At 45.8% G+C, this 27,161-nt stretch overlaps 1 protein-coding gene across 3 annotated transcripts in view; it reads right to left on the bottom strand.

Annotated features, from left to right (window-relative positions):
* The window catches only part of tspan4a (tetraspanin 4a), a 1,052,607-nt gene that overhangs the window by 746,258 nt on the left and 279,188 nt on the right, over positions 1-27,161 (bottom strand). Inside the window, exon 2 of one of the 3 annotated variants that reach the window (XM_034160143.1) lies at positions 10,264-10,343. In XM_034160143.1, coding sequence (XP_034016034.1) covers positions 10,264-10,326 — 63 coding nt within the window. In that variant the 5' untranslated portion in view covers positions 10,327-10,343. Of the gene's footprint in view, positions 1-10,263; positions 10,951-27,161 lie in introns of those variants that run through there. The other 2 variants (XM_034160139.1, XM_034160132.1) reach the window with 2 other exon arrangements.

The following is a 27,161-nucleotide window of genomic DNA, read 5'->3' as shown; positions in this document are numbered from 1 at the left end:
ACCCGCAATGCAGACTTCCAGACTTGTTGTTGGAGTCGGAAAAAAAATGGTCTTTATTTCAGGCTTAGGTTCGGTGCACAGGCGATCAAGCAGCGAAGCAGAGGTACAATTGGGGTCAGACAAAAACGCAGTCATGAGCCAGCAGGGGTCAAGGCACGAGCAAACACAGTTATCAAGGATGAGGCAAAAAACGTGGTCGAGGAAAAACAGAGCAAAAATCAATACACGGCTTGGCAACACAGGACTGAGAACAAAAGGCTGGGATGTGTGCAAAAAGCGACAACAAACTGGCAGTGGGCTGTGAGACTGATGGTTTAAATAAGGAGCAAACAAATTAGGGTGATGTGAAGCAGGTGTGCGGAAGTCTCTGGAAGGGGGCGTGACTGGGGGAGCCAAAGGTTGTGCAGAGTACAAGATAGTGAAGGAAGGAAAGCACAGAGTGGACTAAGACACATGAGCTGGAGCAAGAGTGGGAGTGAATGAAAACACAAAGCAAAAATAAACCAGGTGAGAAACAAAGACATGGGGCAGGTGCAGGACGTGGAGTGAAAATAAGTAACTGGGCGTGAGAGAAGGGAAGAAGACATGATGGGAGGTGCGAAGTGGAAACAAATGGCAAAAACAGAACAGTGTTGTGTGGGCTGCCAGAAGAGGAGGTACTCTGGTGGTACCACCACCAGAGGGTGCCCTGCCTGAAGTGCGGGCTTCAGGCACTAGAGGGTGCTGCCGCCTCACAGGAACAACTGAGGTGACACCTCCACCACGTCACCGAGATATCATTCTTCTAAGGAGGTAATATTCTCTGCCGTACTAAAGGAATTATAACTTACGTGTGCTCTGTTAGCAGCCGTTGTCCTGTGGAGCCTTGTCAGCTGATTGGTGGTTTGTGAGAGTGCCGATGTCTTCGCCTCTCACTCTTTCCAGATAAGTGCTTAAACAGGAGCTGCACGAGTGTGTGATTTGAGGTGGAGGTGGAATTCCCACCGTTGTTGTTACTGGGTGTACACACACCCACACTTGACTCTCTTTGCTCTTCGCCAGCAGTACCAGATCTGACACGCGGAGACGGTGGCCACCTGGGGGACTCGGGACCTGGCGGCTCCAGTATCCTTCGGGTTCGGTGGCGGAGGAAATCGTGTGGTTCCGGTTCTTATCTAGACGGATGTCTCCTATCTTGGAGCCTGCCCACACGACACCTTTATCCGTTGACTTTGTATCATTCTATAATCTGCTGTGTATGGTTGTGGCATTCACAACAGTAAAGTGTTCAAAGTTGACTCCTTCTATTGTCTGTTCATTTGCGCCCCCTGTTGTGGGTCCGTGTCACTACACTTTCACAACAGGATATCACGGCCAGCGTCATGGACTCCGAGGGGCGTCACCCAGCGATTGAACGGCCAATGGGAGAGCATTGTGCACAGGCGTCTGCAGGAGGCGTGATTGGTGAGTTGCAGCACATCCTCACCGCCTTTATGGCTCGGTTGGATCAGATGACCGAGCAAAACATCCTCCTGAACCGCAGGGTGGAGGCTCTCTCCGCACAGGTGGCAGCGAGCGTTCAGGGCGCTGCTGCAGCTCCTCCTCCTGCCGACCCTGTGCGAGATATGAATGTTCCAGTGGTTGTTCAACAACCCCTCCCACCATCCCCGGAAGCATACATAAGCCCCCCAGAGCCGTACGGAGGTTGTGTGGAGACGTGCGTGGACTTTCAGATGCAGTGTTCGCTCGTCTTTGCACAACGACCCGTGATGTACGCGTCTGACGCCAGCAAGGTGGCTTATGTTATTAACTTGCTTCGTGGTGAGGCACGCGCTTGGGCTACAGCGCTTTGGGAGCAAAACTCACGGCTCCTTACCTCTTATACTGGGTTTGTGAGGGAGTTCAGAACAGTGTTTGATCACCCTAACAAAGGAGAGACCACTTCAACAGTGCTGCTGTCAATGCGACAGGGGCGCCGGCGCGCAGCCGAATATGCAGTCGATTTCCGCATCGCGGCTGCGAGGTCCGGCTGGAATAACGTTGCGCTCCGCACCGCCTTCATAAACGGACTGTCGTCGGTCCTGAAGGAGCACCTGGTAGCTAAGGAAGAACCGCGGGATTTAGATGGGCTTATCGATCTCGTTATACGGTTAGACAATCGGTTGGAGGAACGCCGTCGGGAGCGAGACGAAGGACGTGGCCGGGCACGCGCCATCCCTCTCCCTTCCGGGTTCAAAAAGGTTCCACCCTCCCCATGCTCCACAGCCACAGCGCTCCGTGGAGCAACAGCTCCCCCTGCTGATGTTGCTAGGGAAACGCACAGGGCCAAATGAGAACAGCTGACAGAATGAGGAGGCTGGTCCGCGGGGAGTGTTTTCTCTGCAGCTCAAAAGAGCACACACAGAAAAACTGCCCCAAACGGCCAAAACGACAACACCCGCCCTTAGAGACTGGGCTAAGGGGGGGTCATAACATTCACGTGGGACACACACATATTGCCACACGACTCCCAGTTACAATCCTGAGCGGGGATTTAACCCTTCAAGCCCCAGCACTGGTGGACACGGGGTCCGAAGGGAATCTGCTAGACAGCAGATGGGCAAGGGAGGTAGGGCTCCCTCTGGTGACGCTTCCTTCGCCATTGCAGGTGCGGGCACTAGATGGCACCCTTCTCCCTTTAATCATGCACAAGACACAACCTGTAACTCTGGTGGTGTCTGGGAATCACCGGGAGGAGACCGAGTTTTTCGTGACTCCTTCTACCTCCCGCGTGATTTTGGGCTTCCCGTGGATATTGAAACACAATCCCCGGATTGATTGGCCGTCTGGGGTGGTGGTTCAGTGGAGCGAAACCTGCCATCGGGCGTGGTTAGGATCCTCGGTTCCTCCCGGTTTACATGCTAAGAAGGAGGTCAAAGTCCATCCCAATCTGACGGCGGTGCCGGTTGAGTACCACGACCTTGCTGATGTCTTCAGCAAGGATCTGGCACTTGCCCTTCCCCCGCACCGTCCATACGATTGTGCCATTGATTTGATTCCAGGCGTTGAGTTCCCGTCCAGCAGGCTGTACAACCTCTCACGACCTGAGTGCGAATCAATGGAGACCTACATCCGGGACTCATTAGCTGCCGGGCTGATCCGGAACTCCACCTCCCCGATGGGTGCAGGTTTCTTTTTTGTGGGCAAGAAGGATGGCGGACTCCGTCCATGCATTGATTACAGGGGGCTGAATGAGATTACAATTCGCAACCAATACCTGTTGCCGTTGTTAGATTCCATGTTCACCCCCCTGCATGGAGCCAAAATCTTTACTAAGCTGGATCTTAGGAATGCGTATCACCTGGTTCGGATCCGGAAGGGAGACGAATGGAAGATGGCATTTAACACCCCGTTAGGTCACTTTGAGTACCTGGTCATGCCGTTCGGCCTCACCAACGCCCCCGCGATGTTCCAAGCCTTGGTTAACGACGTCTTGCGGGACTTCCTGCACCAATTCGTCTTCATATATCTGGACGATATACTCATCTTTTCTCCGGACCCTGAGACCCATGTCCAGCATGTACGTCAGGTCCTGCAGCGGTTGTTGGAGAACCGGCTGTTTGTGAAGGGCGAGAAGTGTGAGTTTCATCGCACCTCTTTGTCCTTCCTGGGGTTTATCATCTCCTCCAACTCCGTCGCCCCGGATCCGGCCAAGGTCGCGGCGGTGAGAGACTGGCCCCAACCTACGAGCCGTAGGAAGCTGCAACAGTTCCTCGGCTTCGCCAATTTTTACAGGAGGTTCATCAAGGGGTATAGTCAGGTAGTTAGTCCCCTGACAGCCCTGACCTCTCCAAAAGTCCCCTTCACCTGGTCGGATCGGTGCGAAGCCGCGTTCAGGGAGTTGAAACAGCGCTTCTCGACTGCGCGAGTTTTGGTGCAGCCCGACCCTAGCCGCCAGTTTGTGGTTGAAGTGGACGCCTCTGACTCAGGGATAGGAGCCGTGCTATCCCAGAGCGGAGAGACCGATAAGGTTCTTCACCCATGTGCCTATTTCTCCCGCAGGTTGACCCCAGCAGAACGGAACTATGACATGGGCAATCGAGAACTCCTAGCGGTGAAAGAGGCTCTTGAGGAGTGGAGACACCTGTTGGAGGGAGCGTCTGTGCCTTTCACGGTTTTTACTGACCACTGGAACCTGGAGTATATCAGGACCGCCAGGTGGCTGAACCCCAGGCAAGCCCGCTGGTCACTGTTCTTCGGCCGTTTTGACTTCTGAATCACCTACCGCCCCGGGACCAAGAACAAGAGGTCGGATGCCTTGTCCCGGGTGCATGAACATGAAGTCAAAACCGAGCTGTCGGATCCACCGGAACCCATCGTACCAGAGTCCACTATCGTGGCCACCCTTACCTGGGACGTGGAGAAGACCGTCCGAGAGGCCCTGGCACGAAGCCCGGATCCCGGAACAGGGCCAAAGAACAGACTTTACGTCCCACCAGAAGCCAGGGCTGCCGTCCTGGACTTCTGTCACGGGTCCAAGCTCTCCTGCCACCCAGGGGTGCGTAGGACCGTGGCAGTGGTCCGGCAGCGCTTCTGGTGGGCGTCCCTGGAGGCTGACATCCGGGCTTACATCCAGGCCTGCACCACCTGTGCCAGGGGCAAGGCGGACCACCAAAAGGCACAGGGACTCCTTCAACCACTTCCTGTGCCTCGTCGCCCCTGGTCCCACATCGGTCTGGATTTCGTCACGGGCCTCCCGCCGTCCCGGGGGCACACCACCATCCTCACGATAGTGGACCGGTTCTCCAAGGCGGCCCACTTTGTGGCCCTCCCGAAGCTCCCGTCGGCCCAGGAGGACAGCGGATCTCCTGGTCACCATGTTTGTACATCTGCATGGGATACCAACAGACATCATCTCAGATCGTGGTCCCCAGTTTTCCTCGCAGGTTTGGAGAAGTTTCTGCCAGGAGCTGGGGGCCACCATGAGCCTCTCGTCTGGGTATCACCCTCAGACCAACGGACAGGCTCTGAACGGGCTAACCAAGAGCTGGAGCAGGCCCCTGCGATGTACCCACATCCGCACAACCGACGGCTTGATGTGAACACCTGGCCTGGATCGAGTATGCGCATAACAGCCAAGTGTCCTCTGCCACCGGCCTCTCCCCATTCGAGGTTGTGTCTGGGGTATCAGCCCCTTTGTTTCCTGTGGTGGAGAGGATGAGGTCGGTGTACCCTCGGTCCAGGCCCACCTGCGGAGATGCCGTCGGGTGTGGTGCACCGTCCGTTCGGCCTTGTTGAGGGCCCGGATGAGGGCAAAGACCCATGCAGACCGTCGACGATCCCCGGCCCCCGCATATCGGCCCGAGCAGGAGGTGTGGCTATCCACGAGGGACATTCCCCTCCAGGCGGATTCCCCTAAACTGAAGGCCCGGTACATAGGGCCCTTCAAGATCCTCAAGGTCCTCAGTCCCGCCGCAGTGAGGCTCCAACTTCCGACCTCACTGCGGATCCATCCAGTATTTCACGTATCCAGATTGAAACCACATCACACCTCACCCCTCTGTACACCCAGTCCGACGCCGCCTCCTGCCCGTATCATCGACGGGGAGCCAGCTTGGACAGTGCGCCAGCTCCTGGACATCAGTCGAATGGGCCGGGGTTTCCAGTATTTGGTGGACTGGGAGGGTATGGACCCGAAGAACACTCCTGGGTGAAGAGGAGCTTCATCCTGGACCCGGCCCTCCTGGCCGATTTCTACCGTCGCCACACGGACAAGCCTGGTCGGGCGCCAGGGGGCGCCCGTTGAGGGGGGGGTCCTGTTGTGTGGGCCGCCAGAAGAGGAGGTACTGCTGGCCCACCACCAGAGGGCGCCCTGCCTGAAGTGCGGGCTTTAGGCACTAGAGGGCGCTGCCGCCTCACAGGAACAGCCGAGGTGACAGCTGTCACTCATCAACTGTGACAGCTGTCACCGATCATCTAGACTTCATCCCAGATAAAAGCAGGATGACACCTCCGCCACGTCGCCAAGATATCATTCTTCTAAGGAGGTAATATTCTCTGCCGTACTAAAGGAATTATAACTTACGTGTGCTCTGTTAGCAGCCGTTGTCCTGTGGAGCCTTGTCAGCTGATTGGTGGTTTGTGAGAGTGCCGACGTCTTTGCCTCTCACTCTTTCCAGATAAGTGCTTAAACAGGAGCTGCACGAGTGTGTGATTTGAGGTGGAGGTGGAATTCCCACTGTTGTTGTTACTGGGTGTACACACACCCACACTTGACTGTCTTTGCTCTTCGCCAGCAGTACCAGATCCGACACGCGGAGACGGTGGCCACCTGGGGGACTCGGGACCTGGCGGCTCCAGTATCCTTCGGGTTCGGTGGCGGAGGAAATTGTGTGGTTCCGGTTCTTCTCTAGACGGACGTCTCCTATCGTCGAGCCTGCCCACACGACACCTTTATCCATTGACTTTGTATCATTCTATAATCTGCTGTGTATGGTTGTGGCATTCACAACAGTAAAGTGTTCAAAGTTGACTCCTTCTATTGTCCGTTCATTTGCGCCCCTGTTGTGGGTCCGTGTCACTACACTTTCACAACAAACAGAGCTAAATTGGAAATCATGGTCAGAATATCATACAACAGGAACCAAAATCAAACATGAGCATGAGTACAAAAGCAACTAGAACTGATCAGGAAATCAATACAAAAGCAGAATTAAACAGGAACAGACTAATAAACAAAAATCAAAATGTGATATAAAAGTATAACAGAAAACATATACAGATGAAAGCTAAATGATAAACAATGAAAACACAAACCGGCTGAACAAAACTAGAACAGAACTGGACAATGGCTAAAGTATGGAAAGTAACAAAGTGATAGGAAAAACATAACACAATAACTCATGATGAAACTAATTACTGATAAATCAAAGCCGAAGCAGAAGGAAAACCACAAAACGGGGAAAAATAAGGGCTCGGCGCCCGGTCCCGGCCAAATCCCTGACAGGTTTTCATTATGCTGTTCTTATTTTGAAAGTTCAATAAGTGGACTGATATGTTAAACATGGTGCGAATGTCATCTGAAAGACTAAAGTAAGATAATTTCATGTTTACAGAACAAGTAGCAGATTTTTTTCTTTTTTGTTTTGTATATTGTTCTGCAAGCCACATTTAATTACACATTCATCGGCACACCGCCTGAGTTTTCATTATCCTTCATTTGTTTGGCATTTTTTGTTGAAATGGGTGTGTTTAAAACAATATTAATTCATAATGTGAAGTAAAACAGAGCATGCCATGTAAAAGAAACAGTTTGATTTATATTTAGTTTCTTTTGTCTGTATTAGCATATTGATGTTGGAGTAATCCAGAAGTAACTGAAAGTAATCAAATACATTACTTTAATATTATGGTCCTTGGATATGTTAATGATTACATTTTTAACATGTCACTGTAACTGTATCAGAATACATTTTTAAAGGAACCCTCCCAACATGTTGGTGGGTGATGAGAGTAATCTTAAAATGGATTCTGTAGATGATGGGAGCCCGTGAAGGTTATGGAGTATAGGTATAATGTGCTCCTGTTTACATACTCTCATCAGAATTCTATCTGCACTGTTTTGAATGTATGGAGCCTCTGAAGGTTTTTTCCAGAGATCCCAAAGAGCAGGAAGTTACAGTAGTCAAGCCTAGAGGAGACAAAGGCATGGACGAGTTTTTCAGCATCAATGATGACGTCGTACTGCAGTGAGTGTAGTTTCAAGTTGCTGAAATGGTTCAGTTTTTGCTGCCCAAATATCCATGAGTGGAAGTGGAAAGAAATGAAGTCTGTGTCATCTAAAGAACTACCTGAGGAACAGCAGTAGGCACAGACAAACCAGTGACCTGGGGTCACTCCTGGCATTTACCCCTCAGAACACGGCCTCTCAAATATTGATGATTTGCTCTTAAACTACAACCAGACGCATTGTGCTGTTATGAAGACATCAATGGTATGTGAAAGACAGTGGTGGGCACACTTCCGATAATCCGATAACAGATAATTATCGAAGATAATGTTTTCAGTATCGGATTATCTTTTTAGATAACTTTAAAAACCATTATTGGACCAATTATCTTCCGATTAATTTTTGTCCGATAACTTTTAAAACCGATAACAAAATAAACAAAGCTGAACAGCGACAAGCATTTTTAAAATTAGTTCAGCACCCACCTGTTAAAAGTTTTGTAACAGACGCATAGTTATAACCTTTGCAAACAGAGAGAACTGCTTGTATACAAAGCATCTCAATCCTCTGCAAACAAAGGAAAAAACAACCCCAAAAGGAAAAACAAGAAAAAAAAATTTCCTTTAACACCATACCGATATGCGGGCAATATGACCTAAGTCATCCAGAGGCATACAGTTTTAACTTATGGTTCAAATTTTAACCAAACTAATTTTGGACAAGTTATTTAAAATTACTGTCATGTCTGAAGTTTCATAAAGTAAAAATATCAGATATATGTTTTAGTTTTAAAGTAATGTGCTAATTTTTAAGGTTTTGTGAGCACATGCTCTGCCCCGCAGTGCATTTTGGGTAGGATGATGTAATCTCACGAGAGGACAAATGCATTTCAGACACTCTGTTCAGGCTCCACGGACAACAGCATTAAACTCAAGTGCCCCTAAAACTCTCTTGAATATATTCTGTGTTATAGACGGTGATTTTTTTTTAATTGCATTTGTTAAATTCCACGCATTTTAAATGTTAATATAATTGTAAATATTAATGTTATTTATAAATCAACACCATAACTCAATATGACTTTATTTTTCAAGACCTCCGCATGACTGGAGCTTTGTAATTGATAGAGAGTTGGCTTTACAGCTGCTCTCAGGATGCCTCTGTGTTGGGAGGGCTGTAATAAACAAGAGCTTCCAGCAGGGGCCGAATGTTGAAAGAAAAAAGTTGTGGTCTCATTGTTTGGGTCTTGGGGTGCCTCTGTGCTCGGAGCGCTGTAGTAAACAAGAGCTTCCACAGGGGCAGACTGTTGAAAGAAAAAAGTGTGGTTTTATTGTTTGGGTCTGTTATTTTTAATATTATTATAAGCTATTAAATTTGTTTTACTAGTAGTTGTAAATGTGCCAGAGATAATATTGGAATTTATCTATTATCTGTAACTTCCGATACATTTGTGGGTGGTTTATTGTTTTATCTTTATCAAAGATAACTTTTCAGTTATCTGATTATCTGTTATCGAAGTTAATTTTTTGGTTATCTGTGCCCACCACTGGTGAAGATTTTCTCTCTGCCTGCTGTTGCCATTTTCTCCTGAGGCTTTAGACTACATGTGGAGGTCTGTGGGTATTGTACTGAACAGTAGCCGAGGTCTGTGTGTGTGATTTTGGTCATTCTGTATGTCATTAGTGACTGTCGCAGGTCAGAATGTGGCTATGTGTACGCACACACGTGAATGTGGCAGAGGTTTAGCAGAGAGAGAGCCATCGCCACACGCAAACCCATAGCACCTGCAGAAAATATCTCTGGAGCTGCCACTGAGACACACCACACACACACACACACACACCACAACGAGCCCTCAACAACCACTGTGTGACCTCTCTGTGACAGAAGGTTATTATCTGCCAGACATGTGCAGGTGAGAGGCCACTAATCGCTGAGGCAGAGTTCATCAGTGCACCCAGATTCCATTTCAGTATCCAAGGCTGGTCTGGTTCCAGCACCAGCGAGAACAGATGACCAGCACATAAAAGCCGTCTCAGCAATGTTAACACTCAGCCACAAACATCTCTTCCTCAGCAAACAAGATGGAGATCTCAGCACCCAGAGAAAGTGATCTGCTGAGGGCCGATCGGAGCGCCGCCGACAGATGTCAACGGGAAAACCTCAGATGTCCCCGCGGCAGAAACAGCCAGAAGGAGCAGACTGACAGCAGATGCTTTGATGGGCTGAGGTGAGAGAGGAAGCAGCAGTAGGTGAAGAATGACAGCGTGGTGGTAACACTGTGATTAACTAGTGTACACACAGTACATGCTGTAAATGTGCCAACACTTTAACACAGCAAACAATGCAGAGCACACCCACACAGAGAGTGCTGAGGCGGGGAGGAAGAGGGGAGAGAAACCCACCCAGCTCTCCCACGCACGCGGTATCCACACGCACGCTCTGCGTGTGACCTCTCACACTGCACACTCAACAGGTGTGAACAAGACAAGAACATGTGACGTTGAGGAAAATACAAACTAAACAAATATATCTGCAAGGCACAGCGCCAGAAAAATTTAAGAAGCTGAACTCACCCAGAAGAGGAGGTTGAAGAAGACCATCCCGTAGCGCAGGGCCATCATGCAACCCTCCGCCATCCTGCAGCGCCGCAGCTCTAGGAGGAATATGAAGGAGAGGTCCAGGTAAAACACCACATACTTCTTCCCCTGCTCGTAGCGCCCCTTAGAATTCTGCGAGCCCTTTGTGGTGTGAAAGCCGAAGGCGAACGGCGGACGCTTGTATTCAAACTCTCCGCTGAAGCGGTGAAACCCGGAAGTGGAACGGCGGCGTGTCGGCTTGCTGTCCAGAGATGGACTGCGCCGGTACGGAGTCTCATCTGTGCTGGAGCGTCTCATTGTTGGGATTAAACGCGTCTTAGTGGTTAGTTTGTAGTGACGGACCAGAAGGTGAAAGGAGTCTGAGTCCTATCAAAGCCTGACTGCCTGATCAAACTGGATCAGAGATCATCTGATATCATGGCTCTCAAATTCTGCCAGACTCTTTGCATAATCCAGATGTGCAAATCTTTGCATTTAGGACATAATCCCAGCAGTCTGTAATCCCACAAACACAGGTGTCACACCGTGACAGACAAATGATGTTCACTTTAATCTCTGAGCAGCTAAAGCAGGCGAGTGGCCAGAGGCCTTCAAAGTGGATCTCTCCAGCTTTGGGCAAAATCATCCACAAATATCTGCAGCACTCCTGGATCAAAGTACTTCATAAAGTAAAGTTGCAGCCGTGAAATGTGCTTAAAAAAACTGAACAAGCCGGAGGACACGAGGAGGAAAGATGCTACCAAAGTGATCGCAGAGCAATGATTGGCATCTAAATTTAGTATCCCAGCTGGACTGCTCCTTGTCCAAGTCCCTTCCCTTTCCTGGCCTAACTTGTCAGGGGACCGCTCTTGCCAACTCCGCGGCCCATGGTCCATACAGTCGCCCTCTTCACCTGTCTCAGCGTGCACCTCACTCACTCCTCCCTCTCTCTGCTGGCAGCCTCTTTTTCCAGATTGTCATCAGTGAGACAAAGTGTGCCGAGTGCGGTCGCGGCTATCGAGTCTCCTCTACGTGGGCAAGCGGATCAAAGTGTCCATCAGGGTCATGGTCAGAGGAAGAGAGGCAGAGGAGACGCGCGGGAGACGGAGGCAGGTTCCTCAGAGATGCAAAAAAAAGACTGCAGTGTGCGAGCAGCCGTCCAGCCTCGCTGCCTTCAGCTCTCTCCTCCTCTTTCTCTTCACAGCCCTCCTCTACCTCTCTCTCTCCGCTCACCTCTCTCTCTCTGCTCCCTCCTCCTCCTCTTTTCAGCCATGCACTCACAGATTCAAACACTCCATCCTCCTTAGTAACTGTCCCCAAAACCTAACGGTGCAAAAGGCAGGAGCAGTCATTCATATTCTGACCACACCCTCCTACTGACAGCAACCAATCAACAGCTTCTCAGCTCCATCCTCCTGCATGCACATGCCAATCATGCTCAGCCATCTAACGGAACGTACGCTGGCTGACAAACATGCGCACCAGGATGCTGTTGCACACACGTGCACGTGTGCGGGTGTTCACAGCGTCTCTCTCTCTTTCTCTCTTTCTCAGGACCTGGACTTGGGTCAGACCAGTACCCCTGGTTCTGCTTTCAGCACAGATTTCCAGCCTCGAAAACTCTTTCGCCCAGAATGTGTATCTGGAGGAACCTTCTGGGACGCTGCACAGAGCTGCTGATTTACACATAATAAGTGCAAACTCTCCACAAGCATTTGGGTCAGGGGCTGTATGAATCCAGTGGGACCTTTCAAAACTGCAAAGACACCCGCTTTAGCCTTGGACACATCAGGAATTTAACACTTTGGGGTCAGTAGAGTGAGCACTGCCTGTGCAAAGCTACATTTAAGTAGCAGCTGCAACTTTGGGGACAATTCTTCTCACTCACGTGAGGTTTGGCTTTCTTCATAATACAGTTTCAATTCAATTTATTTAATTCATACAGCACCAAATTTTTTTTCAATCTCAATTTATTTTCATTTATACGAGGGCTGTCAATAAAGTAACGGTCCTTTTTTTTTTTCAAAAACTATATGGATTTCATTCATATGTTTTTACGTCAGACATGCTTGAACCCTCGTGCGCATGCGTGAGTTTTTCCACGCCTGTCGGTGACGTCATTCGCCTGTGAGCACTCCTTGTGGGAGGAGTCGTCCAGCCCCTCGTCGGAATTCCTTTGTCTGAGAAGTTGCTGAGAGACTGGCGCTTTGTTTGATCAAAATTTTTTCTAAACCTGTGAGACACATCTTAGTGGACACGGTTCGAAAAATTAAGCTGGTTTTCAGTGAAAATTTTAACGGCTGATGAGAGATTTTGAGGTGATTCTGTCGCTTTAAGGACTTCCCACGGTGCGAGACGTTGCTCAGCGCTCTCAGCCGCCGTCGTCAGCCTGTTTCAAGCTGAAAACCTCCACATTTCAGGCTCTATTGATCCAGGACGTCGTGAGAGAACAGAGAAGTTTCAGAAGAAGTCGGTTTCAGCATTTTATCCGGACATTCCACTGTTAAAGGAGATTTTTTTAATGAAAGACGTGCGGACGGATCCGCGCGTCGGGACGCAGTCGACGCGGTGCGGCGGCACAGGAAAAACACCTCTGTGTTGATAACCATTTGTAAAATCCAGGCGGCTTTTGATGGCTTTCAGTGGAGTGAGTATATGAGAAATTGTTTAACAGCTGGACATGTTCCAACTTGTCCTTAAGGCTTCCAACAGAGGTGTTTTTCCTGTGGCGGAGCGCGCGGCGGGCTGCGTCCCGACGCGCGGACCCGTCCGCACGTCTTCATTAAAAAAATCTCCTTTAACAGTGGAATATCCGATAAAATGCTTGAAACCGACTTCTTCTGAAACTTCTCTGTTCTCTCACGACGTCCTGGATCAATAGAGCCTGAAATGTGGAGGTTTTCAGCTTGAAACAGGCTGACGACGGCGCCTGAGAGCGCTGAGCGACGTCTTGCTCCGTGGGAAGTCCTTAAAGCGACAGAATCACCTCAAAATCTCATCAGCCGTTAAAATGTTCACTGAAAACCAGCTTAATTTTTCGAACCGTGTCCACTTCGATGTGTCTCACAGGTTTAGAAAAAATTTTGATCAAAGCGCCAGTCTCTCAGCAACTTCTCAGACAAGGAATTCCGACGAGGGGCTGGACGACTCCTCCCACAAGGAGTGCTCACAGGCGAATGACGTCACCGACAGGCGTGGAAAAACTCACGCATGCGCACGAGGGTGCAAGCATGTCTGACGTAAAAACATATGAATGAAATCCATATAGTTCTTGAAAAAAATAAAAAGGACCGTTACTTTATTGACAGCCCTCGTATATCTCCAAATCACAACAAAGCTGCCTCAAGGCGCTTCTCGTGAGTAAGGTCAACGTTACCAACCTCAGTAAGAAGTAGAGCAATGATAATAATAAGCATCTTCACACTGACAGATAACAGGATGGTAAAACAATTTTTGTGATTCATGCAGTTTTGCTTGACTTCTGAGGTGGAGCAGCACAAAAGCATGAAGGGCTAATACTAACTGATGCAGTCTACACTCAAAGAAACAAAATGCTAAATTTAACTGATAAAGTTAAGGTACCTTTTTCCACATAACAGTGTCAATTAAGTGCAAAACAAAATTGTAGTTGAAATTAATTAAATCAAATGAAACATTATTACTTAAATCCCTAAAATTAATTGCAAGTATATTGAAAATAATGGTATTAATTACATTTAAAACCCCTGTGTTTTATTTCTTAGAGTGTAGATTTTTTACATCATATATATCTGTAATAGTAGGAGGCACCAAATATCTGTGAAATTACAATTACCATCCTAAAAAGAGCGTAGCACAAAAGGTTAGTCAGATACATAAACCAGCACCTGAGAAGTTATGATGCAAACTTTAAAGTCACTGTGATAAATGCAACAGAGGCATCAAACAGCTCTCAAGCAGCCATGAAATATGGTGTGGCAGAGTAAAATTATTACTCTCACACTCACCCACTCAAGCATTCACCCACTCACTCACCCACTCACCCACATTTTTGCCGTGGAAGCCTGACAGCATTTACTGGTCCAGGGAATGAACACATTAATAAACATGAACATATTACAGAAAGAAACAAAGCAGAGGGTGTTTTGTGGTGAGTACATTCTTTGAGTTATCTTTACTTTGATTGGTTTATGACCTTGTCTTTGCTGGTTCCCAATCAGTTTGTTAACAAATGCATGTGCACACCTGAGAGGGAAAGTCAAGAAGCACTGTGTATTTATATAAAACTGTGCAAATGTGAAATGTTCTACCTTCCACCCGGTGCAAAGGAATACACACCAGTGTAAGTGGCAGTGGCAGTGTAAGTGCTAGTTTCCAACCAACACAGCTGTCACTTTCACACATGGCATTGTGTTGGTCTTAAAAAGCACAATAATCAGATATTTCGGATATGAAAGACACCAAGTAAACAAAATAAAAAGTCAATCCTAAAAGAAAAATGTAGAACTTCAACTTACTGCTTCACCTCAGGAAACTTAGTGGCTGCTATTGGGGCAGTTGGCACATAAGGTTATGCTTTGGTTCACCTCAGCTCAGAGCAATTGGTGCTGGATTGGGCCAAGTCATGCTGCTCCTCTTCGCTGGCCTGCAGCAGTCTTCCTTTCTCTCCATCACATTTCACGTCTAACCCTACTGTATAAGTATGTGGAAAACTGGGACATAAATTAGGCACCACCTCAGCTGGCTCACTCTTCTTCAGACCACCCTTATTTGTAACAACCATTTATTTTTGGCAGCTAAAACTGACCCTCAGTTTAAGTCCTTTGAGAAGAAACATCCTTCACTATTTGAGGGATATGTATGTGGACAAGGTATTCATTAGTTTTGGACAATCACACACCAACTTTAGTCTGAACAGTTCAGATTTCCTTAGACATTTTCAGCTACGTGACTTTGCGAGGACTCACTCTTCTTATTTCTCTTCTTATTTATATAACCTTTTTTCATCATCATCTGACCCAATCATTAATAAAACAAGAGACAACTGAGAGAATGAACTGCAGATTACCCTGTTGGATGACTTCTGCAAAAAAAAAAAGCCTGGAATGTTGTCAGTTTCTCCTCTAGTTGTGCCTGACGTAGCCCAATTTCAGTTCACATAGAATACTCTATAGTAAGTCCAGGCTTGCTAAATTTTACCAGCGGTTTCCAGCGGTGTTAGCAGGAGAGCTAACGCCACCAGTGGCCCGCAGTGGGGTTGCATCTAAAACTGCACTTTTTCAACGCAAAACCTGTACTTTTTCAATGCTATCCTCATTACCTGAAGTTACAGCTGGACCGGCATCATGTCCAGCAGCAGGAAGGGCACGTGTGCGCGCTGCAAGAAAGGCAAGAATCGACAGCTGAACGCAGAAGGTGTGTGCTTTTATGAATGTCTCCGGGGGCAAGATGACAGTGTCCCAAACAACGCAATAACGGCCAACGCAAATGTGGCGGCAAGAGACAGAACAGGCACTAACACGAACCACAATAACAATGCAGTAAGTGACAGTGGTGAACATTATGGTGAACTGATAAAGGAGGACATGTGTAGCGTGCAATGTGAGGCATGCTTCACATGGTATCACTTGAAGCCATGTTGCAATATAGACAATCCCAAGTACAGATAGAAGACAGAAGACACTAGAAGGCACTAGAAGACAACAATCTCCTTGGTGTTATCAGATGGTTTTGCAAAAGGTGTGACAACAGCACAATTCAGTTCACCAGTGAGTTAGCTGGCATTAAACAGAGATTATCTGTTTTGGAAAGCAACAAAGACGTCAAAGCTGTAGTGAAGGAGGTTGTACAAGACCACTTCAAGGAAGAGGCAGAAATTGAGAAAAGAAAACTGAACGTCATCATATATGGTCTGCCTGAACCTGCCCAAGAGATGGAAGACCGCGGGGGCGAGATGAGAGGTACCACTGGCCAGGAAAGGAAGGAAGCTGACACTTCCAAGCTGATATCGATCCGTGAGGGAAATGCCAACATCCAAGTGTCCCCTGAGGATATTGATGGTGTCTTTTGCTTGGGAGCAATCAGGAAGGACAGTAAATGCCACCCAGTCTGTGTGAAGTTTCGCAATATTGAAGCAAGGCGACAACTTCTAGCGAATGCAAAGTCTCTCCGGCGTTCAGCAACCGACTGGCACAAGAGTGTTTTTTCGTAAATCCCGACCTAACCCAGATGCAGACAGACAAGGATTGTGCAGCACGAGATGAACTGAAGAGAAGGAAACAAAATGGAGAACAGAACCTTATCATAAGGAACTTTAAGGTTGTCACTGACAACTGGACTGTACGCAGAGAACAACAGAACACGCAAGCATAGGATACAGCTACACAACCTGACATTCCACCAGACTCTGCTGTGACGTTACAAAAAGGGACTGCAAAGATTCTAGCTTCCACTAGCCCAGACTGTGATAGTCCAGCATCTAACACTGTCAGATGCATGGCAACTAACTCAGAGTATACTCAGTAAAAATGATGAATTTATATTCCATGTGAACAAAGAGAAACCGGAAATTATATTTGCAACTGAGAAGTGGTTAAAATGTGATATACCTGATTGTCTTTTAAACATACCTGGTTTTAAATTTTTACACAAAGATACAACCAGTGGTGGGCACAGATAACCAAAAAATTAACTTCGATAACAGATAATCAGATAACTGAAAAGTTATCTTTGATAACGATAAAACGATAAACCACCCAAAAATGTATCCGAAGTTACAGATAACTGATAACCGATAAATTCCAGTATTGTCTATGGTACACTGCAACTACTAACAAACTGAATTTGAGTTTTAACACCACGATCGCTTCTGGTAGCATCAAAAGCAACAACAAACCAAAACAATGAGCCTAGACAAACTGTCTTTGAACATCTTGCCCCCTGCTGGAAGCTCTTGTTTACTAGATGGCTTCCACCACAGAAGCAAGCTGAGAGCAACCACAAAGCCCAGCTCTCTACCAATCACAACTCACAAGGTCTTGGAAAATAAAGCATTGCTGACTTATGGTTTTGAATTATAAATAACATTAATACCGACAGAATAACTCCATTAATGTCAATTCTGTCATTTGTACAAAGTTAAAATATAATATTTCAATTTCAATTTATTTTCCTTTATATAGCGCCAAATCACAACAGAGTTGCCTCAAGGTGCTTCACACAGGTAAGGTCTAACCTTACCAACCCCCAGAGCAACAGTGGTAAGGAAAAACTCCCTCTGAGGAAGAAACCTCAAGCAGACCAGATTCAAAGGGGTGACCCTCTGCTTGGGCCATGATACAAACATAAATTACAGAACAATTCACAGAACAATTCACGGACGAATATACAAGAAATGCTATTGGTGCACAGGACAGGAGGATCGCCAACACGAATACAACTCCCATCTCTGGATGGAGCTGCACCTTAAACAGAGAAAAAACAGAATCAGGCATCAGAAAGACAAAAAAAATACTGTATAATTTGCCAGCATTAAATAACAAAACAGAGAATTACTGACTTACTGAATTACCGACCCCCTGCCTCACGGACCAAGTTTAATGCTGCTATCGACCCACAATGCAAAAATAATAGTAACACACAGTGACTTGGAGAAGTAACTTTAATCTGATTACTGCTTTGGAAAGATTAACGCGTTAGATTACTCGTTACTAAAAAAAAAGTGGTCAGATTAGAGTAACACGTTACTAAGTAACGCATTACCGGCATCACTGATCATGACAGTCTACTTGGTGTAGTTTATAGAAAAGGTGATGCAAGCAATGAATATAACATGAGTCTGTTACAACATTTTGATATTGCCAGTAGAATTTGTAAAGATAAACTGCTGATAAATGGTGATTTTAATCTGCCAGAACAGTCCTGTAAACGAAGGTGAAAACTCTTTTGCACAAACATTCTTTGATAAAATCTGTGATTTATTTTTAGGTCTTGTGTACTCAGCACAAATGATGTGAATATGGCATTTTTCATGAGTATTTTCATGAGCAAATTAATATTGCTGTAAAGGAATGTGTACCTGTTGTTAAAATAACAAGCAGTGGAAAGATAAATCCACCCTGGTTAAATTTTTTGGTAAAAAGATTTGTCAGGAAGAAGTATTTTTCTTAGAAACGGTATCAAGAAACAAAATCTTATGCCAGACACCAAGAGTATGTTAAGTCGAGAAATGCTGCCAACAAAAAATTAGGGCAGCAAAACAGAAATTTTAAAAAAATCTTTGTAAATGGGTTAAAAAGAACCCTAAGGCATTTTAGATGTACGTGAACAACAAGGCCAAGAATAGGCCTACTACTGAAAAGCTTAGCAATGAAAATGGTGTGGACATTAATGATGACCAAGAAATTGCTGTTGAGCTTAACTGCTTTTTTCAGTCAGTCTTTGTGAAAAAAGATATAAGTCTGATCTGGTTTAATGATTTTGGAGTGCATAAGTAGCATCTTTCCTTTGCCCTATGCTCGCAAACAGCTATATTGCATAGGTATATTGATATTCACAATGAGTTAGACAATATTTAGTCACTTTCCCTAGATTAAAGCTTTTTCTAAGACTGTAAGCACACTGAAGTACATTTGAAGCATCCCTACTTAGCCTTAATACATTTTTCATAACCTTCAAGTTTATATTATAAACTTAAATAGACATTTGGATAAGAGTTTGTCATAAATTATATGCTGTAGAAAGCTGAAAATGGTTATTCTCTTAAACCCAAGTTTTTCGAGTGTAGGCGTTTATGGATTCAATGTCTCCCGAGCTTATATACTTCAGGACACTATAAAGTACCTCTGATAAAGTTTTGGCGCTTTTGTATAAAAGTGCATGATTCCCCTAAAATTTGTCCCTTAGCCGCCGTACTATTGTAACTGGACAGAAAATTTTCCAAGTGACAGGGAGCAGAGAGTGTGTATGGATGGAGTGAAGTCCTCTTGGATGCAGGTTACTAGTGGCGTCCCTCAGGGATCGGGCATTGGACCGATACTGTTTTTGTTAATTATTAATGATTTGCCATATGCAATAAAGCCAAGCTGTAAAATATTTGCAGACGTCACCAAGGTGTATCATTCCATTCTTTCTCTTGCTGATGGAGACGTCCTCCAGGCAGACATAGACAGGCTCATGGCCTGGTCTGGAGAGTGGCTGCTTGGTTTTAATGAAGGAAAATGCAAAGTTCTCCACATTGGTAGAAAAAACCCATGTTATGATTACTTCATGAATGAAAAACAATTAGAAACTGTCTTAGAGTAAAGAGATCTAGGTGTACTGATTTCTAAGGACCTGTCCTTCTCCCACCGCATTGCTCTTTCAGCAGCAAAAGCCAACAGAACTCTTGAGATGATAAAAATGGGCTTTTTGTTCATGGATAGAGACTCCTTTCTTCTTTTGTATAAAATGTTTGTTCGTCATCTTGAATATTGTGTGCAGGCATGGTTGCCATATCTCCAGAAAGACAAAAATACATTGGAAAAAGTACAAAGAAGGGCCACTAAGTTGGTACCACAATTTAAAAAAATCTGCCTTATGAGGAGAGGCTCTTGAAATTGGGTCTTACGACACTTGAAGATAGAAGAACTTGAGGGGACTTGATCGAAATGTATAAAATTTTGCACGGCTTTGAAAATGTTAGCTTTAATGTGTTCTTTGAAATGAGAAGGTATGTTGGCCTTAAAGGCCATGAACTGAGCCTGGAAGTAAATAGATGGAGGTTGAATGTGAGAAAAAATTTCTTTAGCAATCGAGCTATTATGCTTTGGAACAGTTTATCACCTGAAGTGGTTCTCTCACCCAGTATCAATGCTTTTAAAGCAAACTATGATTTCTATTATAGTGTAAATGCCACCAGGTTTTAGAATTGTTAATAACTATTTTACTGTTACTTTGAATAATATTATGATGTGTCATTATATACATTTATGGATACAATATTTTTACACAATAAAATGGATTATAAATTATGAATTGTTACCCTAGCAACCTAGATGAGCGGCGTTCTAGATGTTCTGAGACCCCCTGTGACTTGACCCACTGTTGTGTCTGAAATTGTCCAACTACTGCCATACCTTTTCTGATATAATCTCAAAGATTTTGGATTTGAAAATCTGTCCTTCCTCTCACAGAGCTATTTCTGGCTGCCCTCTAGATGATATTAAAGTGTAGGTGCCTCAAGGAAGAATCACTGCCTTTACCTCTTTGCTTACACACTGGAGAATTTTGTGTTTGTGGAAGTCACCCTTGCTACCTTGAATTAAGGCCTGGTTGCATGATGTCTTGTTTCCTTTTAAACTGGAAAAAATTAAGTACATGCTTAGAGACTCCTCTAATAGGTTCCATCACCACTAGAAGCCTCTGATCAACTATGTGAAGCATCTCACACTTGGATAAATCATCCTATAATGGAATGAAATTGGGATAATCTTGCTCTTGGTCGTGTTTTGACATCTATCCACCTACTACTCAGATGGTCGCAAGAGCCACTCCCCCCCCCCCCCCCCCCTTTTTTTTTTGGTGCTGCCATCTTCCCTGCAAACATAGATAGAGCTCTACAGGGAGGGTAACATTAGGTTTTATTGATTCAGAGATCATTCCACAGAACAGGGGCACAATAAGAGAAAGCTCTGTGACCCACAGACTTTTTATTCAGAGGGCAATGTGATTGGTTTAGTTCACGCTCTGTTCGAAACACACCAATGACTAATTAAGTGACTAAACATACTCCTCTTTGCACCCCGCATCTTATGCTGTTGTCAGGACGGGCGACCAGGGGTGGCTGGACCCGCAATACAGACTCCCAGACTAGACTTGGATGTGGAGGAAATCATGGTCTTTATTCCAGCATCAGGTTTGCTACACATGTAATCAGTCAGCGTGGCAGAGGTACAAGCAGGGTCAGGCTGAGACGCAGTCATAAACGATCAGGGTTCAGAGGCACGAGCAAACACAGACAACCGGGATGAGGCAAGAGGCATGGTCGAAGACAACAGAGCAGGATTTGTAACACGGCAAGACAGGAATCAGGACTATGAAGGGTGCTGGAAAGTGTATGAGACAACAATCTGGTGAGGAAGTGAAGGACTGTGAGGTTTAAATACATGTGGACTAATTAGGGTGTAACAAGGGACAGGTGGTGTCAAGGAGGTGCATGTGAGGAACAATCTAGAAGGGGGCATGGCTAGTGAACAAAGATAAGGCACAGACAAGATTGTGAGGAGGGGAGTGCACAAACTGAAGTGATGTAATAGACAAAGATACGTGAGCAGGTGTGAGAGCAGGAGTGAAATAGAAACACAAAGCAGACAATCAAAGTGAGGGACAAAACAATATCAGGTGCAGAGCGTGGAGTGAACATAAATAACTGGGCAGACTAAGACCAAAACTGAAAAGCAAACCAGAAGATAATAAACAAATCTCAACTGGAACAGACAGACAAAACTATAAGTAAAACAGAAACTGAGTGACAACAAAACCTGACATCAAAGTACTACATATAACAGAAATAAGAACAGCAAAAATAGGCAGACGATAACTAAATGATAAACCATAAAAACACAGACTGATTGAACAAAACCAGAACGGAACTGAAACATGACCGAAGTATAAAAGTAACAAAGAAAGAAAGTGACAAAGCAAAAATAGAACACAGAATAACCGCATCATGAAAATAATAATTAATTAAAATAAAGGCTGGGGCAGAAGGAGAAGCACTAAAGGAGCCTAGATCAGGGCAGGGCATGACAGCTGTGCTCAGATTCTCACACTCTAAATAGAAAAATGGAGTTGGACATGTCCAAAATGCACTTACATGATGCACTTTATACTGTGCACCATCAAGATCAGGCCATAGTCTTTAAAGCAAACAGCATAAAGCAAAGAATCATTGATATGCTATTATATAACGGCTGAGTAGATCCTTATCATTTGACTGGTGCTTTGTATGCCACGTGACATATTCGTCCCATTTGTGTTGCATTGCATTTAGAGTGTAATTTGGTTCCATATGTCGATACCATTGCACACACACACACACACACACACACACCTACACGCACACAGGCACACACACGTGTGCACGTACACACAAAACAAATCCACAGCGCTGTAAGCTGTCTGGAAGCTATTAGCAGGACGTTCAAATGAAAAGCTGTACTTCTTTCACTGCACCGAGGAAATACACAGTCTTTTTTTTTTGGTAGCACACGCGCGCACAAAAGCGGATGTGTGAGTGCGCACACGCGGGACAATGACACAAGCAGGACTATGATTTGATTGAGCTAACTGACGGTGCTAGTTCTTGTAACACACACACACACAAAAATCCACTCGGCTGTAGGCTGTCTGGATGCATGAAGAGCTGTTCAGATGAAAAGCTGATGGAATTTTTGCCTGGAATTAGGAACTACACAGTCTTTTTTATAAGGAAGTACAAAGTCAGTGTACAGCATCACTGGACTACACGTAACAATTTGGAGTCCTATTTAAAGTTTGTGTTGGACTTTAGCAGCAGTGGAACACCAAAGTCCCACTTCTGTTGTTTATAAATTAATAAAATATCAAATAACAAGGATCTATTTTAGCTGTGATATAAAACAAATAATGAATGTTTTTACATTCTTTCAATGGAATGAATATTTAATTTGGTGAAAGCTAGAACATATCATTCAATCAGGCAAAGCCGAGTTGAATGGTTTGTTCCAGCTTTCACCTCATGAAATATTCGTACCATTGAACTCATAAACAGCAATTATTTGTAGGTTAATACAAACAGACACAAATATAAAAAAAAAGTTTTTCTGTTTGTTTGTATGTTTGATTGAGTGCATGTTAATGAGCATTCCTGGCCATATTTCAAACACACTCAAATGATCCAAAAGTATTGACAACTTGAGCACAGCTTTGCTGTGGTGCATGTCAACTGGATTCCTATTTTAAAGTATAGCTGTTGCAGGAAAAATGGAAGAAAGCATGTCAGTGCTGCAATATCCATATGATGCAGAAAAACAAAAGTCAGCATCCTCAGCACAAGTAAAGCAAAGATCTAAAAAGGTAAAATGTCTTGGTTTAGTATTTACTTTCCGGTGCCTGTAGAAACATTCCCACAGCATGATGCTGCCTCGTACACCTGTTGCTACAACTATTTGTGCACACAAGTGCCTGAAAGACAGAGTGTGCACTGTGAGAACCCATCGCACCCTCTCACAGCAGGTTTCGGCCAAATTCCAGGTGACACGCACGAACACCTAACATAGCTCACATGGCACTTAGAAAATGTGTGGCCAGTCGCACTCTTCATACGACAACAGACTACAGACAATCACTGTCGTACTGCTGTGAAATTTGTCTAAGTTCCTCACGAGTGTGACTTTGCAAACACAAACACTGACATGTGGGTGTGTGCGCTCCACTCACGGCGTGGCTTCCGACAGAAGCAGCTGTGGTGATCTGTCATTCTGGACATTCCAGCTACACAACACCTACTATGTTTGGACAGTCATGGACTAACAACTGTCCACTGTGAGGTGTGTGTGTCTGACTGCTGTATTTACATGGACATAAATAAAAACATATATCACCGTGGTGGCAACAAGCTGCAGCAAGCGAGCACACACAGAGCAGACACTGACAGCCCCCCAGGTTGAAACGGAGTGTCAGATCAGAACACGCAGCGGGTGATCTGACCGTCACATCACCCACATGAGCTCTGTTCCACATGATACGGTGTCTGTGCTGCAGCGCGCCATCCACAAGACAAGCGTGTCTGGCAGAGCATGCGCAGCCAACTGGACGCACCGGACCAGTAGTTGTGGACATTGCTTCTCATTCATGTCATTTCATGACTGTATGTCTGTGACCATGGGTCATCATCGGAGGAACATACGGATCATATTTGTATTGCTCACTTGATAAATGCGGTGTTTTTTATATGGTGTGGGATTTTATTTATTTTTTAATAATTCCATGTCCTTCGGGATGTGAGGTAGCTTCCTGCAGCTTTCAAAGAACAGCTCCATAACTCAGTGATAAATTCTCTCACTGGAAATCAGAGGTTTTGAAAGGTGTGAGTCCGTGTCCTGGTTGGTGTGTTTTTATTTATTTATTTATTTATTCCACATAAGCAGCGCAATGTGGTCTCACAGGTACCGGCTGGTTTTTATTTTTTTATTTATTCCACATGAGTGGCGCCATGTGGTTCACCTCGCCATGTTCCTGCTCGACGGACACCGGAGCATGCACAAACCCGGTGAGAGTTTGTGCACATGCCAGTGCCCGTCAGCGCGATGTTTCGTGCCCAATGTTTTGTGCACTAATTTCGAATTGTTTCGCGCTGTTTCGCCATTTTCGTCCAAACACCGTCCAAACTTCACACTATGTGTGAAGGGGCCATAAGGCATGGCTTCTGTCTGGCCCCTTCACACACTCTACCATACAGGCCTAATTGGTGGATTGCTGCAGTGATGGTTGTGCTTCTGGAAGGTTCTTCTCTCTCCACAGAGGAATTCTGGAGCTCTGACAGAGTGACCATCGGGTTCTTGGTCACCTCCCTGACTAAGGTCCTTCTCCCCCGATCACTCAGTTTAGACGGGCGTCCAGCTCTAGGAAGAGTCCTGGTGGATCTGAACTCCATTTACAGATGATGGAGGCCACTGTGCTCATTGGGACCTTCAAAGCAGCAGAAATGTTTCTGTACCCTTCTCCAGATTTGTGCCTCCAGACAACCCTGTCTCAGAGGTCTACAGACAATTCCATGCTTTGGTTTGTGCTCTGACTGTCAACTGTGGGACCTAATATGTAGACAGGTGTGTGTCTTTCCAAATCATGTCTAATCAACTGAATTTACCCCAGGTGGACTCCAATGAAGCTGTAGAAACATCTCAAGGATGATCAATGGAAACAGAAGGCGCAGTCACAGTGCAAATATAAAATTTCAGTTATTTGCAATTTCTTTACATGGAATATTGTTCTGGTTAAGCAGCTTCAGAAAAGCTCATCAACAGCAAAAACTAATTTTAGAAAATTAAACACAACTGAAAACAGATTAAACCTTCAATAAAGACTTTCATAAAAGCCAAGAAATATTTCTATGTAAATAATTAAAAAATGTATCATAACTGTAAAAGTCCCAAAAGTCAGCTGTCCTCAGTATATAGTACAAATGACTACATCTCGAACCCATGGTTCCCCACGGGTCAGCGTCCTAGTATATGTATTAAGCTTACACCTGCACATGACGTGATGATGACATTTCCTCTTGGGCTGTCAGCCAAGCTGTTTCTCGCCCACTAGACCGTACACACTATCTCACTCGTGAACACGTACAGCAGTGCTGCTTTGTGTACACTTGATCCCATCAGATCTCAGAAGTGAAGCAGACAGTAGGTCCTGATTGATTGGGAGACCACTTGGGGACGACCAGAGGCTGTGTGTGTTTCCACCTGGCGCTGTGTTTGAAAGGGCGTCTTGCATAAATCCTGTGCCAGATCCTGATGCAGGTCTGTACTGGATCTGCGCCTCCAACAAACTGGCAGCAGCTGAAAACAAACAAAGGCCTGAATCTTGAACATCTCCTTTCTACCACATCTCAAATGTGCCAGTCAGTTAAAGAAATAATTGTCAGTGTCTGATATGAGTAAAACAGAAGTGGATGAATTGTTTGAAAACGGATGGCACAACATTTTGACCATCTGCAGCACACAACTGTGAATAGGGCAGCTGCATTTGGCTTGTGTACAACTCCAAATTTGACATTTACGTACAAATCCAATTCCAATGAAGGATAGTGATCTTATGTTAATGAGACCCAGACTAAGGACCTCAGTGGGGTTGACAGTTGAACTGTTTGGGTTTAGGGGTGGCTCCACAGTAGCATATATAAGATGGCTTAGGTTTAGGTTTGAGACATTCCACGCGTGTTGTAGGTAGCAAACACAACATATTTGATATTGCTGGAACAACCACACCTTTGTACACTGGACCAGCTCTACACGCTCCATTGGGTGCTCGAGGGTTCATGGGAGTTCGCCCAACCAGTTCACATGTGTTTTGTGGATCTGGAGAAGGCGTTCAACCGTGTCCCCCGGGGCACCCTGTGGGGAGTGCTCCGGGAGTACGGGGTCCGGGGTCCTTTGCTAAGGGCTATCCGGTCCCTGTACGACCACAGCAGGAGCTTGGTTCACATTGCCAGTAGTAAGTCAAACCTGTTTCCAGTGCACGTTGGCCTCCGCCAGGGCTGCCCTTTGTCACCGGTTCTGTTCATTATTTTTATGGACAGAATTTCTAGGTGCAGCCAGGGTGTAGAGGGGGTCTGGTTTGGGAACCACAGAATCTCGTCTCTGCTGTTTGCGGACGATGTGGTTCTGTTGGCTTCGTCAAATCAGGACCTTCAGCGTGCACTGGGGCGGTTTTCAGCCGAGTGTGAAGCGTCCAGGATGAAAATCAGCACCTCCAAATCCGAGGCCATGGTTCTCGACCGGAAAAAGGTGCTTTGCCCTCTTCAGGTCGGTGGAGTGTCCTTGCCTCAAGTGGAGGAGTTTAAGTATCTCGGGGTCTTGTTCACGAGTGAGGGACGGATGGAGCGTGAGATGAGAGTGATGCGGTCGCTGTATCGGACCGTCGTGGTGAAGAGAGAGCTGAGTAGGGGGGCAAGGCTCTCGATTTACCGATCGATCTACGTTCCAATCCTCACTTATGGTCATGAGATTTGACTCATGACCGAAACAACGAGATCGCGAGTACAAGCGGCCGAGATGAGTTTCCTCCGCAGGGTGGCTGGCACTCCCTTAGAGATAGGGTGAGGAGCTCGGTCACTCGGGAGGAGCTCGGAGTCGAGCCGCTGCTCCTCCACGTCGAAAGGAGTCAGTTGAGGTGGC

The sequence above is a fragment of the Thalassophryne amazonica genome, chromosome 2 (genome assembly GCF_902500255.1).
Source record: "Thalassophryne amazonica chromosome 2, fThaAma1.1, whole genome shotgun sequence".
NCBI classification, from domain to species: Eukaryota; Metazoa; Chordata; class Actinopteri; order Batrachoidiformes; family Batrachoididae; genus Thalassophryne; species Thalassophryne amazonica.
This window is presented reverse-complemented; position numbering and strand designations above follow the sequence as displayed.